The 17838-nt window shown below is 40.9% G+C and overlaps 1 protein-coding gene across 1 annotated transcript in view; it reads right to left on the minus strand.

Annotated features, from left to right (window-relative positions):
• Positions 1-17838, minus strand: part of Cog5 (component of oligomeric golgi complex 5) — a 205809-nt gene that overhangs the window by 175353 nt on the left and 12618 nt on the right. The window contains exons 4-6 of the mRNA XM_038335916.1: positions 16828-16882; positions 16283-16352; positions 4898-5018 (exon numbers count right to left, since the gene is read on the minus strand). Coding sequence (XP_038191844.1) covers positions 4898-5018; positions 16283-16352; positions 16828-16882 — 246 coding nt within the window. The remainder of the gene's footprint in view (positions 1-4897; positions 5019-16282; positions 16353-16827; positions 16883-17838) is intronic.

Raw genomic sequence — 17838 nt, forward strand, 5'->3', positions numbered from 1 at the left:
CATTCTAACAATCAAAATAAAATGTGTGATTGAAATTAGGAAACATTTAAAATTTCTATCCTTGTCTAGAATATAACTTAAAAATTCTATGTAATTTTGACTGATGGCAGAAACCTAATTTTGTGTAGACAAAATAACAATAGTCACCAATGGGAAGCATAAAAACTACAAACTTTGGCTCAAGAGATTAGCAGCTACCTGAGAGAGGACTCTACATGACCCAAACAAACCCTTTACTGCATACTCCAGGTAAAGCAATCAGAGCAACATGAAGATGTTAGCACCAGCCACATGGTTTGCTTCAAACATCTAACAGCAGCTTGAACTGATTTCACTCAAATTGCAAACAAGTTTTTATTATAGTCTCTGTGCCCATTTCACCTGCACAGAGAAAAAAATCATACCACTTTCTGTCAAAAAAAACTAGCATTTCTTTCACAGCATGCAAATAAGTTAGTTTTGCAGACTGTAACCCGGTATCACACAGCTGTGCTTCAGAGAGAAGTGTCCTTGAAAACGCTCCTATGTTGGAAGAACTGATTTCCAATTGGTGGCGCTACTGAGAGGTGCCTGGTCACCAGAGAACTGTCTATCATCATCAATGGGTTATCGTGAATGAACTAGCAGAAGGTGGGGTACAATTCGGGAAATAGGTCACAGCTGGCTTGTCCTCAAAAACTACACAACTTCGTTCAGTATAATCTCATAATGCCAAATTATCTGTTCCGGAGTCATTCTTATCCTCCACTTCTGAACATGCAATGTATGAAGCATGATCCTGAAATAAATACGCTCAGGAATGTGCCAGCCCCTATATATGAATCTGTTGGGACTAATGAGTCCTGGCCTTCAATTGCTCTTCCCTCCTAGAACTTTCTAATTAAAGTTTCTAGAAGCTGTGCCTAGCTTAGAGGATCAGAGGATGGGATTTTCACCTGTTGGCCATTGACTGCAGTGTATTTAAGCCTACGTGGTGCTAATAAAGAGGGGCTTTTAGTATCAGTGTTTGAAGGTCTGCGTGTCGGTCTGTCTCTGCGTGTGTATTCTCAACCTCCAGCCCCTTTCCCGAAGCTCGCGAACTGAGGTCTAGTGCATAGAGCACAGAGCGCAGACCACAGACCAGGGCCGCGGCGCACAGCAATTGGAGGTTCCTCCAAGATTTCGGGAACTAGGGAACGCAGAGAGGTGGTCGCCCTCGGAAGCTGAGGGTGGATTGGGGTAAGTGTTAATCCTGACGTCCTTCACTCGGTTTCGGTTCCAGGCCATGCAGGCAGCAAGTAGAAGTCCAACAGAGAAAGAGGGGTAAGCAGACAGGATTGCCCCTGGCTGGAGGGGACGTATTGGGGAATTAAGATGGCACGCCCTCTGAAACAGGAGGCGGGAGGGTGAATTGATGGCCTCCAAAAGATAGAATGTATACAGCTCAAAAAGATAAATGTGTACAGATGTATGATATGTTGATTGTGTTGTCTTTTGTGTTCTGAACTGGAGAAAGACATTTGATTCTAGGAACTGCTAAGAAAGGTATTTTGACTTTAAAATGTGGGCTTAAGAATTTGATGCTTTGGAAAAGAGATTCTGCTTTTGTCTCCAGAGGATAAGAACCTGAGGATTTGAGATTCATGTGGTTTGATTCGCCAAGACCTCCTGAAATGTTGCAGTAAATACCCCCAAGAATGCAGTGTCCCCGCTCAGCAGGAAGTAGCCAGATTGTCAACGCCCAAATTCCATAAAAGATTGTTTGAGTGGGGCCCCTTCAGTGGTTCCAGAGCAGCAAGCCTGCTCTCCTGAGTTCCCCTCCACTCCAAGCACCAGTTTGGACCCAAAAGGAATGCAGCTGGGACTAGAAGGCAGCTGGAGCAGAGCTTTGCTAGGTGGCTGTGGTGGAAGGCACATTGCCTCAGCCCAGTCGGTGCCTAGCCTGGCGGATGCCACAGCAGTGCCAGGAGTATCAGCAAACGCAACAAGTGCTGGAGCTGAGACAAGCTGGAGCACAGACCCCGCTGGGCTGCCCGAGAACGCAGCAGCGGAGCAAGGAGAAGGCAGTGGCAGTTCCAGGCTCTGCACGCCGAGAGTCTGCGGCAGAGTGAAACTGTGGCCTGAGCAACTGCTGGGATGACCACTGCAGTGCTGCCTTGTTGGTTCAGGTACCAGCCACCATACCACTGCCAATTAATGCAGCATGTGGTCACTCAGCAAGTCCTTCTGAGCCTGTTGGCCAGTAACTCAAACGTACTCCAGCTTTGGCTGCAAATACTGCACAAACTATGAAGACTCCTCCGTAGACAGACAACTTCTACAGAGGAGGGCCCACCTAAGACAGGGAGGGGGCCTCCCAAAGTGGGGTAAGGTTTACTCTTCTGAGATGACCTAAGACAGGAGGGTCTTCTGTTTTATAAAATTTAGGGGGGAGATGTTGGGAATGAGTCCTGGCCTTCAGCTGGATGTTGGGACTAATGAGTCCTGGCCTTCAGCTGCTCTTCCCTCCTAGAACCTTCTAATTAAAGTTACTAGAAGCTGTGCCTAGCTTAAAGGATCAGAGGATGGGATTTTCACCCGTTGGCCATTGACTGCAGTGTATTTAAGCCTACGTGGTGCTAATAAAGAGGGGCTTTTAGTATCAGTGTTTGAAGTGCTTGTCGGTCTATCTCTGCGTGTGTATTCTCAACCTCCAGCCCCTTTCCCGAAGCTCGCAAACTTGGGTCTAGCGCACAGAGCGCAGACAGGGCCACGGTGCACGGCATGATGCAAAGTCCCCAATATGAACAGCTGGATCAGCCCCTGTGCTATCCTTGTTGCAGGTAACAAACTTCATTCTTTTGTCTTGTGATTACTGGCTCTGTAGTCACCAAGGAGTGAACCCACGTGTTTGGTTACATAAGGAGAACCTGTGCCACAAAGACAGTAATAATTGTAGAAATGTTCTCATCACTGAGGTGTGATTTGATGCATCTCTGACGATGGCTGAGGAAGGCATTGATCAATTTTCTTGGCCAGAGTAGCAAGTGTTGTTTTCATAGTGTATTAAATAGGGGTGTGAAAGTTCTATTATCAGCTATTAGCTTTCATTAATAATTCTTATTTTTTTAGGCAGCAAAATTTATATATAGTATTCATTAAACACAGAAAAACTATTTCAAGGTTTAGTATATACATTTATCCTCAATGACAGTCCATCATATTTAAAAATGGCAACTATTTTATTATGATTATGTTCTGTAACTAATAGATATGGTGTAACCAATAGATATGGTAATACAAATAGTGGTGTGTTCTTCAAATCACTTCTCTAATGCATTGGCTTTACTCAAAGTATTTTATAAATATTAAATATAAAAGTAACTGAGAAAATACAGTTCATGATTGACTTATCCCAATGCAGATGTGTTAAAGATTTAAATCTCTGGGCCTGGAATAATGGTGCAGAGGTTAAGATTGCTTGCTGTTCTTGAAGGGACCTGGGTTTGGTTCCCAGCACCCACATCTAGTAGCTCACAACTTTCTGTGCCTCTGGTTCTAGGAGATCTAACATCCTCTTTTGGCTTCTTTGGGTATCTGTGTATACATAACACACAAGCAGAAACACCGACAAATGAACATAAAATTTTTAAAAATTACAGTTTATGTGACTCATGATTTTAATATTTGCAAAAGCTTTTCATCTTTTACCAATGTTTAATTTTGATCAGTTTTACCATTATAACTAAGTGAGGAGGATAATAAATTGCCATAATACACTGGAATTAATGTTTTAATAAAGTAATATTTTTCAGTTACTGTTACAATTATATACGTGCATCAAATCATAATCTAATATGAAGGATATCTGTATGTGACCCCACCAGGGTCACAAACCACAAGTTGAGAACTGCATTAGAGCAAGACTTTGCAACAGAAATAACAAAAACAGAAAAACTCAAACACATCAAATACATTTTTCCAGTGTTACTTTGGCATAACCATGCCACCAAGAGTAAGCAAACCATCAAAATTTAAGACATATATAAATCAAAGGTCTTCTGAATCTATAAAATAATGCCACCAAATATTTTCACTTCAAAAAAAATTACTGGGTACCCAACAAAAACCAGAAACCCACAAAGTCTCATCAAAACCCAGGTGTTGGCCTTTTCTGTGTGTATTCACTAGCTGTTCAACCTTCCCCCTAAAAGATTATGGAACCTAAAGTTTCTTAGCCCACAAAACCATCAATTCTAAACCTTGAATGTCAAGGGCCTATTTCAAATCCCTAAGAAAAGCATTCCTCCTGGATATTTACCCCATAGAAATCACAACAAAACCTACACACAAGTGTTTACAGCCGCTCTATTCATAATCACCCAAAGCTAAGGACTCAAATTCTCCTCCAGTCACTCAAAAAGCAATCTCCATGACAACACAGAATGTATTCTAACAAACTGCTAGTATACCCAATAATCTGCATAAATCTCAAAGGTATTAAAAGGTAGGTACCAGAAGCCAGCCTCAAAGGTATGGACTTTACGACTCCATTTATGCATCATTATTAATAGACAAAAGTATAATGATAGAAAATTAAGATGGCTGTTAGGTTAGAGGGCAGGGATATTACTGATCATCAAGCAATGAGGGACATATTTTCAAGAGGGATAAAAGTGTTTTGTATCCTGTGATTGCAGTTACTCAAATAGTTGTTAAAGTGTACATAACAGTTCATGAAAACTATTTTATATGATCAATATTAAAGTAAACACTTTCAAGAAATTTAATTTTGTTCACCCTTTCTGAACAGAAACATTGCTTATAACAATGCTATAGTCATTTTTTAATTTTAGTAATATTTATTAATAAATATCAACAAATCAACTGAGTTAAAACTGTTAAACTTCTACGAATTTTTAATTATGGAAGGACTTACCAAGTTCATCGAGACTCTGAGCAGCTTTGGTTATCTCTCTACTTCCTCCTTGTAGTTGTCCCTGGAGTCTCTTACTGAGAAACAAGATGCGAATTATTCTCCGAAGCAAGTCACAGGCAACCTGTTCAAGTAACACAGTTGTAAGAAAGTACAGTAGCTCCATACAGTTTCATACCATTATGATTATGGTCAGTTAATCTGTGCTTTCCATTCCTCAGATGTGAAAAAAAAAATTGTTCATCCTTTTGTTTCACACTGGATACCCTAAATAACCACATATCTTTAAAAAGAACATCCACAATCCCATATTTAAACCTTTACAAAAAACTCCAACTTATCCCAAATAGAGCAAATTTGAAATTAAAGCACTATGGAGTCAGATTTTCTTCAGCTCTATTCTAGGCCAACTGCTATTTGACTTCACATGAATTCAAATGGAAAGGTGCAAAAAGTTGTAATGCTAAGATCATATTTCTATACAATAAAGTCAGAATCTGTAGGAGTGATAACCATGCACCAGTTCTGCTTGCTTACAGCTGATGGCAAAGTGTTGTTTGGCTGCCTACTGCTACCTCCACTCTAGTTTCTCTTTTCTCAGTGTCTGGGGACTAGTCTTTAAAACTCTCAACTTCACTAGTCTGTAAAGAATAATCTTGTCAATAAATTGTAGAAAAGAAAATCAGTAAGACAAAACTCAAAAAACTATTACCAACTTTTATGTCACTTCCTAGGTTCTTTTTCTTTTCCAAATGTAACTGAGCTTTAAAAAAAAGATTTAAATTTGTTCACGCTCTGATGCGGAAACTGGGCACAAAGCCCCTGCCTCCAGAGTGAGATAAAAGAGCAAACTAAGGTCAACTCTGCCTCCACAGTGATAACAAAATAAAGGTGATGTATGCTGTTCAGCACCATCTTCATATAGGCCCAAAGCTACTTGAAACGTAAGAACTTTGTACTGAGGAAAACCCTAAAAGGTAGCAATGAGAATTAAAAACTCAATGCCCACCAAGGGCTCTCTCTGCCCCAGGCCAGGAGACAACAGGAGTCTGCCCAGTGCCATGAAGACTGAGCAGGAGACAAACATCCAAAACCCATCAGGCTCTGTTTATGGTAAGCAAATATAGAGTGGGGTGTGGAAAAGAGAGAGGGAGGGAGGGAGGGAGGAAGGTAGAGAAGGAGGGAGGGTTGGAGAGAGAGGGAGGGAGGGAGGGAGGGAGAGAGAATGGCTCATGTCCTGTGGAGAGAGGCATATTCCAAAGAGGTGAAGAGTGAATTGAGATGAGTAGCCTATTTGCCACCTAGGGCCATGATGTCCGGGCCTAGGCTGCTGCCAAGGGCCATGCGCCCATGACCCCACTGCAGCGGTGGTCTGTGTTGATGTCTGTGGCTCCTGTTACCTCCAATAGTCAAGAAGAGAGGGCTACACAGAGTTGGCCCTGACCCTCACTGGCTGGAACATTAGGGAGAACTGGTCCTGCCCTTCACCTGCTGCAGCACTCGAGTGAGTGGGCTCTGAACCTCACCTGGGTGTTGGCAGGGGAGCAGGCTGGCTGTGAGGGCGTGAGAGTGGGAGAACCTGCTTCCGCCCCATCCTTGTCTGCCATGTAGTAGATGTGGTGGCGCGCTCAAGAGAAAGACACCCTCCCCACCTTGCCCTTAGTCACCTGCAGCTGGAGGGAGAGCTAATCCAGCCTCACACCAACTTCAGAACTAGGGAAAGCTGGTCCTGAGATCATGAGAACAAGTGACCTGGCCTGGCATCTCACAGGCTGCAGCAATCAGGAGTGGGCCCTGAACCTCATTTGGACAGCACAGTAGATCTGACCCTACTGGCAGGGGCACTGGTGAGTCAGCCCTGAGAACTTGAGAGTAGGAAAGCTGGCCCCCCTACTCCTCTATTGATGTAGTATTCTCTCTGTATGCTGAATACCACTGGTTAATAAAGGAACTGCTTTGGGACTATAGCAAAGCTATAGGGGACCAGAGATAGGCGGGGAAAACTAAGCTGAATGCTGCGAGAAAGGAGGCAGAGTCAGAGAGAGGCCATGCAGCCCTACCAGAGACAGATGCTGGAACTTTTTCCAGTAAGCCACAGCCTCGTGGCAATACACAGATTAATAGAAATGGGTTAAATTAATATGTAAGAGTTAGCCAATAAGAAGCTAGAGCTAATGGGCCAAGCAGTGATTTAATTAATATAGTTTTCTATAATATATATATAATTTTTCTATATTATATATATCCTGTGTGGCTATTTTGGGTCTGAGCTGCCGAGCAGCTGGAACGAAACAAGCAGCCTCCTCCAACACTCTGTCATGCACCACATGGGCAAGGGAGAGATGCCTCTTGTATTTCCTGCAGCAGGCGGGAGAGTAGAACTCCTGGCTCTGCCCCTTGCCTGCTGCAACACTTGGGAGAGTAGGCCCTGCACCTAGCCTGAGCACCAAAGTAGTGCTGACCTTACTGGTAGGGATGCAGGTGAGCCTGCCCTGAGGATCTATGAGTGGGGAAGCTGACTCTTCACCCCTCATCTGCCATGTGGTAGAAGGGTGAGGGAAAGATGGCCTCCCCTCCTTGCCCCTTGCCACCTACAGCAGGAGAGAGCTTACCCTACCCCTCGCTGGCCGCAGCACTTGGGAGAGGGCCCTGCACCTTGCCTGGGCAGCACAGTAGAGCTGATCCTAGTAACAGGAGGAGGATGAGTTAGCCTGAAAATGTGAGCAGATCTGGCACGGGCCTTCATCTGCCATATGGTGGTGTGGGCGAGAGAGAGAAGCCATCCACCACCACTCAACACCTATGGTACATAGGAGAGCTGTCCCTGAGGTCACAAGAGCAAGAGAGCTGGCCCTGCCTCTCACCAGCTGCATCCCTGAACAGTGATCCCTGCATCTGGGCAACACAGTAGAGCTGGCCCCAGTGGTGTAGGTGACCTGGCCCTGAGGACATGAGAGCAGGAGAACCAACCTACCCCCTTGCTGCTTACTGCATAGGGTGAACTAACCCAGGCAACACTGGAGAGTGCACCCTGGTGTTGACCAACACAGAAACTACCCAGTCCGAGAGCCAGGCCTATGAGTTGTCCCATCCCAACATCCACCCCATTTATGATCTGCTGGATCATGTGAAGAGGCCAGTCCTGCAGGACCCTAAGCTGCAGGATCTCCATGACACAGGACAACAGGATGTCTAAGAGGAGTCTCAGTGAGGGCCCAATATTGATTGATAGTATAGCAGACACCAGAGGCCTCGAACCAGACCAATGACTCACTGCAATGAACACATGCAAGTGACATGCATGGACTAAAGGGTAAACTGTGTGATTCACTGTCACACTATAGCTTCCATACAAGAAAGATTTCTTTTCCTTTTCTTTTAAATTTTACTTTGTTTTATCTTGGGGAGATTGCAAGGACAGAGGGTAGATGAGAAGGGATGGAGAGATAAGCTGGACTGAGATAGATGATATAAAATCCATTAAAAAATCAATAAAAATTTTAAAAATTAAAAACTCCAAGGTCTGGGAAAGAACACAATTGTTAAGTGCTTGCTGTACAAACCTAAAGGCGTGAATTTGGATCCCTCATCACCATCAACTCATAAAACCCAGGTTTTAGCATACATCTGTAACCCACACACTGTGGGAGTGGAGACAGGATTCCTAGGGATTGTTGGCTCTTACAAAAGAAGTGAGATCCAGGTTCAGTAAGACCCTATCTCAAAAACATAAGGGAAAAGGGATCAAGGAAGACACTAGACACCGCTATCCTCATGTTCACATACATACGTGTACACATATATGTACACACACAAAATAAAAACTCCAGAAATACAACATCACTAAATGTCCAGGTATAAACATTCTTTAATAGGTAAACACAGAACATATTACAGCCATCCCAGCCACATTCAGACACTCATATAGCACATGCATACAAACATACTGTTTATAAAAACATACATAGTCAAGACACGCAGGCAGTTAACATGTTTGTTTAATTTCTTTTCACAGTAACAATATGATGAATAAATAATTTCCATCTAGAAACCAAAAGCTTGGCATATCTATTTGTTTGCCTGTTTGCTTGTTTAATTGAGACAGGATCTCACTATGTAGCTCTGGCTGAAAATCGATGGTACACATTGGATCACCTGTCTACAAGACATCCCACAACTGTAATGTGGTGACAACTTCATAGTGCACTTTAACAAGTTCTTCTGCCTTCTAAATTTCCTATAAAATGGTTGGATGCAAGTGACTTCATGAGATCCAGATTCTGCACTTTTGGCAAAGGTCTGGAAGATGGCTCGGCTGTTAGGAGTTACCTGCTGCACAATCACAAGGACGGGAGTTCAGATCCCAGCACCCACACAACAGGCAGACATCTACAGGAGGACACCTGGTGTTCTTTAAAGTACACAGGGAAGATCATTAGGTGATGGTATATCCATAATGTAGGTATGATTTTCTCTTTTGGATCTTAAGTATCAAAATCACTAAAACTGATTATAAAATCACTCCAATTCTACTGTTTCATCTTTATTTGTTCACACATAAAATTTCTATCTCCTCTATTTGTTTGGGTGAGGTGCCTAGAAATAAGAATATTTTATCTTTTTTGGTTTATCCGTTTCAAAAGGCAGTGTTTCTTTTTTAAGATTTTATTACTTTTAGTGTGTGTAACTTTAGGTACATAGATATCAAGAAGTGCTATCAATTCACTATAACATTAATCCTTAGTGATGCCCAAATGGAACAATTTGAGCTAGTTGAAACAGCTAAGAGCAAGCAACTGTACCGTTCTGCCTATAACTAAGAGATTTTTCTCATTTTCGTAATCTATGACTGATGGAGGAATGTCTGTGTTACTTTCATTATTAATAAAGATACTGCGTTGGCCCTTTGAGACAGAAAATTAGGTAGGCAGAGTAGACAGAACAGAATTCTGGGAAAGAGAGGGGAGATGCTTCAGTCAGTCTCCATGTTTCTCCTCTCCGAGATGGACACAGGTTAAGCTCTCTCCTGGTAAGCCACCCCTCGTGGTGCTATATAAATTACTAAATATGGGTTAAAACAAGATATGAGAATCAACCAATAAGAAGCTACAGATAACAGGCCAGGGGCCAGGCAGTATTTAAATAAATACAGTTTCTGTGTAATTATTTCGATGTAAAGCTAGCCGGGTGGCAGGACACAGCCCCACCGTTCCTTCTACATATGACTTTGGGGCTAAAATGATATAAGTGGTCACCAAGAAGATTTTGGGATTGGCTCTGAAGCTCCTTTGTCATGGACCTAATAGTTATGGCATCTGGAATAAAAATTTTCAAGACCACCTTATATATTTTCTTTCTCCAACTGAATCAAAGATTTCCCAAAGAAACCTTTGTCTGTTTTAAGAGAAATCAGTATTTCAAGGTAATTTTAGAAACTAGGCTTGCTCATTGCTAAACTTTCTCCACAGACATGGGCAGCAAATGTCAGAACTAAACTAGGATACAAATTTTCATTTGAGTGATTCAAGAATACAAATAAAACATTCTCTGATTACAATTATGCATAGACACATATACAAAATGTCCATACATAAAGCCTATGATATTTTAAAATATAAAACACCTCAATTTCATCCTGACACTACCAGCTCAGGATCAAAAGTACAGGGTGTTTAGCCTTCTATGTTCCATCTTATGTCTTACACGTTAAGAGTTGTAGCTCTTAAGGACTGTTGGAGAAACATTAGGTAATTCGCTTGTTTGATTGCACAACATACAAAACACAGTATCTGATTAACCAGGGCAACACCATAATGAAGAGACTACTGAATGTGCCTCAATGCTGCACATGCTCTAATCACTTTTCACTGTGAAGTTCTATATTTTTTGCCAAACCATAAAATTTTTATTTCCTATACTTTACAGTGCTTGTTTAAACTCAACTCTATGCTCATTATAAGTCTTTACATTGGTATTTCTCTAATTATGTTGGTTGGCTGAAGTACTCTACTAAGAGTCATAAAGAAATGCCATGAGAACAATCTTCTTGGTTCTCTTTTATGCTGATGAGAGTCTCTTCTTGAAAAGCAGTTCAAACAATATATCAACTACTAGTCCTTAAGAAATCAGCACAAAACTCAGTGGCTGAAAACTATTTCATACTCTAGCTTGAGAATCAAGGAAGAAATAACAGCGTTCCATGTGGGACCACTCACTCTGCCGTACTGACGAAACGAGTAGGCTGGTCCTGGCAGCAGATGGAAGCATCACTGAGACATCAAGTGCACTGACGCTTCCCTGTTCATTAGGACTGTACAGCTAGTCTGAGCTTCCTCAGAGGATGATGGTCCTAAGGCATGCAGGCTTTTTATACAGATGTTACTTTTGTAAAGCAGATATCAAAGCTGCTGCACTATCAGAGATGAAAATCAAAACAACTCTAAGATTCTATCTTACACCTGTCAGAATGGCCAAGATCAAAAACACTGGTGACAACTTATGCTGGAGAGGATGTGGAGTAAGAACACTCCCCCATTGCTGGTAGAAGTGCAAACTTGTGCAGCCACTTTGGAAATCAGTATGGCGATTTCTCAAAAAATTAGGAATCAATCTACCTCAAGACCCAGCAAATCAAAAAAATAAAATAAATAAATAAATTTTAAAAAGACCCAGCAAATCACTCTTGGGCATATATCCAATGCTCAATCAAAGGAAGACATTTGCTCAGCTATGTTCATAACAGCATTATTCATAATAGCTATAAACTGGAAACAACCTAGATGCCCCTTAACCAAAGAATGGGGGGGGGGGTACATTTATACAATGGAGTACTACTCATAAGTAAAAAACAATGAAATCATGAAATTTGCAGGCACATGGACAGAACTAGAAAAAAAACATACTGAGTGAGGTAACCCAGACCCAAAAAGACAAATATAATATGTAATCACTCATAAGTGGCTTTTAGACATAAAACAAAGAATAACCAGACTACAGTTCAAAACCCCAGAGAACCTAGACAACAAAGAATACCCTAAGAGAGACATACATAAATCTAAATAAGAAGCAGAAAAAGACGCTCTCCTGAGTAAATTGGGAGTGTGAGTGGCTAGGGGTTGGGGAGTAGAAGGAGAGAGAGGAAGAAAGAAGGGGAGCAGAGAAAAATGTATAGCTCAATTAAAAACAAATTATTTAAATAATACAAAAATAGTGATAAACCTCTGAGCTTCTACATGCACACATACACATTTGCCCGCGCATGCACACACACAAACACCCTCCCAAAAAAGTTTCAGAAATGATGATATCCTTTGTTACAGACCTTCTCAATTTTTCTTATATATTTTTAAGATTAAAAGTTAGACTTTAAAGCTAAACATGTGGTTTTAAAAGTTTAAAACTGAAATGATAAATAGTCCAAAAGTAATTCTTAAATTTATGAAGAATTTATGAATTATATCAAATAAACCCTATTATATTTTTAAAGCATGGAATTAATTTTAAAATGTTTAGGTGTTGAAATCTATAAAACTTGAATTTTCATTGACTTTAAAATTTAAATGTTCTATGTAAAAGATTATAACCTCTCCAAACTTATTCTGAAAAGACTGAAGTAATTCATAAGCATACAATATTACTAAAATGAATTAAGAAGATAGAGATAGTCCTTGAGGTGATAATTAAATTCAACTGATGTATTCATGTATATAAATGAAGCCAGAACCTTCTACTTTAGGAAAGAAAAGGTTTTCTGGGAAGAGACTGGAATGGAAGTTGGGGCAGGGGAGAAAGATATAAAAAGGTACTTTCTTCTAATTGGAGACGAAATCATAGGAATTTTATGTTCAAGGCAAAAACATCCTTCATGGCCATTTCCTTCTTGCTTTCTGTCCTAGTGAGGGTTTCTATTGCTGTGAAGAGATACCAAGACCATGACAACTCTTTTAAAGAAAAACATTCAAATGATCTGGCTTATAGTTCAGTGATTCAGCCCATTATCACCATGGTGGGAGGCATGATAGCATGCAGGACACGGTGCTAGAGAAGGAGCTGAGAGTTCCACATTTGGATCCATAGGCAACAGGAAGTAACTGCCACACTGGGTACAACTTGAGCATCTGAGACCTCAAAGGCTGCTTACAGCGACCACTTCCTCGAACAAGACCATACCTACTTCTTCCAACAAGACCACACTTATAAGAGCCATTTTCTTCCACACCACCACTTCCCTACCCCATGTATATTTAAACTAACTTGAGGCTCAATTAAGAACAGATTATGCAGGCACATCCGTTTTCTCAATGTTTAAAATATAAACAAAGTAATCAAAATAATAATGATTAACAACCTAAGTAAGCTCATGAAGAGCCCTCAACAGCACAGAACAATTTAAAAGGTAACACATTTCTAAGACAAAGTTCCTAAGCTGAGACTAAGCATAGGCATTATTTAGGCTTGGTTTCATATCAAGCTTTTCAATCATCTTTAACTACTTTTTCCCCTTATTCATGGTGATCTGAAATTTATCCGCATCAATGTCTATTATCACTCTCTCCTAGGCACCCCAGGAAATTTATCCGCATCAATGTCTATTATCACTCTCTCCTAGGCACCCCAGGATTGTCTCTGTAAGACCTGTGTCCACACTCTGAAGTGTGTCTCTCTTCTCCTCTTTCTGGTCCACAGGATACTTCCTTTACTGTTTCTTATTTAAGGGAAATATTCCCAGCTTCACAAAAGACCTTCTACTTGGGCACCCAGTTGATAACTGGGGACAATTTAATTTATAGAGTTTTAAGAAGAAAGTTGATTTTCCTTTGTATGATTGCCCCATCTCAGTATAAATTAAGAGGCCAAGAACACTGGTGATGTGGTATTCCCCTCTGTATGCTGTGAATACCATTAATGAATAAAGAAACTGCTTTGGACCAATAGCAGGGCAGAACTTAATTAGCCAGGGAAAACTAAACTGAATGCTGGGAGAAAGGAGGCAGAGTCAAAGAGAAGCCATGTAGCCCCACCAGAGACAGACACCAGACAGAACTTTACCTGGTAAGCCACAGCCAAATGACGATACGTGAATTAGTAGAAATGGGTTAAATTAAGATATAAATGTTAGCCAATAAGAAGTTAGAGCTTATGGGCCAAGCAGTGTTTTAAATTAAAAAAAGAAGATAAAAAGAAATGGGTCTTTAAACTGTTAAGAACATTCTCCATCTCAATCTGTACTCTAAATGGAGAGTAGTGGGAAATCCCCTGTATCCAGGCTTTTATAGGCAGATTTGAAACTAAGTGACTGCCTCTCGGTCTGTGTGACTATAGTCTTTAAACCCTGTCTACACCTATAGAACTTGACTCAGTTATACTGAATGATTCCCATTTTCAATCAATTCCCTGTCTGCAAATTTTCTGTGCCTCTGACATACCTACTGGAAGGACAGGCAACCCTATGTGACCACCCATTGTCTTTTGACCAACAGACAACTCTCACTTGCTCTCTCCAAAGTCTTTCCCTCCCCTCCTTCTCTCTCCTGACCATTTTCACATAAGGAAAACACATTTTCCTCTCTGCCCTCCAGACCAACCTTCTAGCCAATCTCACAAGACCATTCCTCAGTTCAAGAGAATGAGGTCAGGAAACAGTCAAACATCCCCAATCAAGGAAATCTGTTTTCATTACAGGACATACTAAATGGACATATAGACAATATCAGGATGTATGCCCCCATTACAGAAACATGGTCCAGTTTAAGGATAGTTTTAGTGACTTCTCATATAACCATAATGGATTCCAGGATAAATTCCTTCATGTGAGCTTCATGTCTGTCCCCATATTAACAGGAAGTCATCTCGGTATTGATTTATTAACACTTCTGATGAAATGAAGTGGATTCTTCAAAAGGCTACTGAAGTAGTTGGGAGCTAGCAGCCAACATCCTAATCCATGATGTCCGAACACCTGGGGAAAAATGGCCCCCACACAGACCCCAGTTGGAACCCCAAGGACCCTATTCATAGAGGTAGTAAAGAAACCTCTTAACTTGCCTCAAAACAGAAAAAGAGATGTTTAAGTATAAGGTTGTCAGCTCTCACAGGGTCAAAGAAAAAAAAAGAGTATTGTGAATTTTTCCCAACTACCTATTAAGGTTTTCTGAAAATCAAAAATACCAAACCAGAACTGATGGGAACATAATCTTTAATAGCTATAAATTTCATGAACAAGCTGCCTCAGAGATTTAGAGAATGCTACAAAATCTTGAACTGAGGCATCAAATACCATCTTTAAATATAGGAGTCCTTTGAGATTACAAGAGCAGAAAAAATAACAAACAGGAAAGCAAAAAGAAAAAAGGATTAGAGAAAAAAAAGCAACTATGGACTGCTTTAATTCAACCACCATCTCACAGCAGCCCACAAAACTCCAGAAAACATGCCCCATGAGAATTATGCCACCTGAACCACGACCAAAGTATACATAGCTGAAAGGTAGGGCATTGAAAAGGAACTGTTCTGAGTGGCCCAGAAAGGACCAGTTAGAAACAATTCACTTACAACAAAATTCTGGGCATTGTCTCCCAAGAGGGAGAATCCACATTTGAACTTCAAAGGCCCAAACACTCTAGGCTCCACTGTTAAGTACAGTATCATATTAGTGAAGCCCCAGTAACAGGTGATCCAGAGGGGAAGAAGAAAGAATACCTACTGGATACAGAAGCTGCCTTACCTATCCTGACCCAACTTGTCAGCCATTTGTCCAATGTCAACTGCCCAGTACCAGACAAGAGCCTAAGGGACGAAGATGCACTTTTCTCCTTTGTTGAGGCACAGGTCCCACCATTACACATTCCTGCCACTACCCCTGCTAGGTGGAGATCTCCTTAATACACTGTCTCTGTCTCCCTGAAGGAAGAACAGAGGCATGTTTCTCTAGAGCCAGAGCACAGTATCCTCTAGCTGCTTTCTTCATAATTCTGACACAGAACTGCAGCCTGTCCCTGAAACATGAAAGAGTCCAATGGATGGCTCCACACTCCTGTGAATGTAGGCTGTACAACTTGGACTCTGAGCTATTTTTAAAAAGGAAGGGAAAATGATATCTGTTTGGCAAGTCTAAGAGAGAGAAGGAAAGTGGGAGTAAAGAGTGAATACAATCAAGGTATACCGTATGCATGTCCTAAACTATCAAAGAATAACTGTCATATTCTGTAAATATGTAAATCATATTCTGTAAAAAAGAATAACTGTAAGAGAGACACTTACCATCAACCTCTTGCCTCTACCCCTTCATGTACAAGTACAGTCACCCATACACACCACAGGCACAACAAATTTTTCCACTTATAAAACAGTATGAAGAATAAGAATAAAGAACCAGATGTGAGAACCTACCTGGAGTCTTGCTAGTTGTGCAGTACGGGCTACTATTTTATTATATGGCTCAACAATTTTTGATTTCATCCTAAGGCCAAAAAAGGGAAAAGAATGAGACTAAAATCATTTTCAAAATATCAATGGGGGACTAGAGAAATGGATCAGTGGGTAAGTATACTTGCTGAATAAGCATGAAAATCTGAGTTCAGACCTCAGCACCTATGTAAAAAGCTGGGCATGGCTATATTCGAACCTGCAACCCCATGCTATCGGGGAAGGAGACAGGAGGATCGCTGGGACTTGCTGGCCACCAGACTCACTCCAAGTTCAATGAGAGTGTCTCTCTGTCTCAAAGGAATAGGTACAGAGTGATACTAGACAACCAACATCTATCTACCTGTGACTTCTACCCATACACATGTATATGCCACATGCACACATATATATCACATCCAAACACAAGCATACACAAATAAGTGAATCTAAAAAACAGTTACATCTGTATACATATTAATGACTAGAAATAGATTCATCTTGTATATTTATAAAGTGAACAACAATACCTATCAACAGCTCCCTGTAAAGCTCCAATTCTTGTCTGCATCATCTGAAGAACACCTAGGAAAGATAACAATTCATATAGGCTTTATAAATTTACAAGATTCATACTGGACCAAAATAATCAAAAACAAAAATAACATAAGTACAATCTTAATGTTTTCTGCCATTATCCTGATGCAGACAACTAGTACAGCTTCTATATTAAATTATAAAAGCCTGCTCCTAGCCTCCCACACCAATACATGGCCCATGACAGAAGCCCGACAGGAACCTAGGTTATGACTTACTGCTGATGGGTTTCCACTTGGCAGGGTGCAGAAATTTTAAAGCTAGACAGCGCTGAGGGCTGCACAACATTGAAAACACACTTGGCACTGCTCAGATACTTGGAACTTGTTTAAAATTTAAACTGTAATAGTCAAATTAATGCTACACATATGTGCTGCAATTATTTCTTTAAAATCGTTGAGTGTTATGTCAACCATAACACTCCAGGTGAACTCTCTGGAGTCATCGTCACCGCTGCAGTAAAGCTATATCCACAGCTTGTGTTCTCGGCCATAGGCAGCACGCCTAGGCTTTCCCGTTTTTCTAGCTGCTCCTGTATTCAAGGATCTCTCAAGACTTCAGCCTCACTCCTCTTCCTTTCACCTGCATCCTTTCATGGATTTCATTCAGTCCCAACATTTAAATGCTACCTTTTCTATGAATGCTGATTTACTTACACATGTATATATAGAAAGGGGTGACATCTTCTTTATACCTTCCTGTATATAGACATATACAACCTCCAGCCCTAAATTCTGGCCTGTCAAATTTAATATGTCAAAGGAGACTTCTGCAATATCCCAACCCTGCCAAGTCATAATCCTGTAAATTTATCCCATTTCAATAAGTCACATTCAGTCTAGCAGACCAAAACCTAAGGAATCACTGTGGTGACTCTTCTCACACTGCTTTCAACCCCCTCAATGAACCCCCTCAGTTCTGCTTCAATTTTACTCCCTGCAACC

This window comes from Arvicola amphibius, chromosome 7, assembly GCF_903992535.2.
Source record: "Arvicola amphibius chromosome 7, mArvAmp1.2, whole genome shotgun sequence".
Taxonomy (NCBI): domain Eukaryota; kingdom Metazoa; phylum Chordata; class Mammalia; order Rodentia; family Cricetidae; genus Arvicola; species Arvicola amphibius.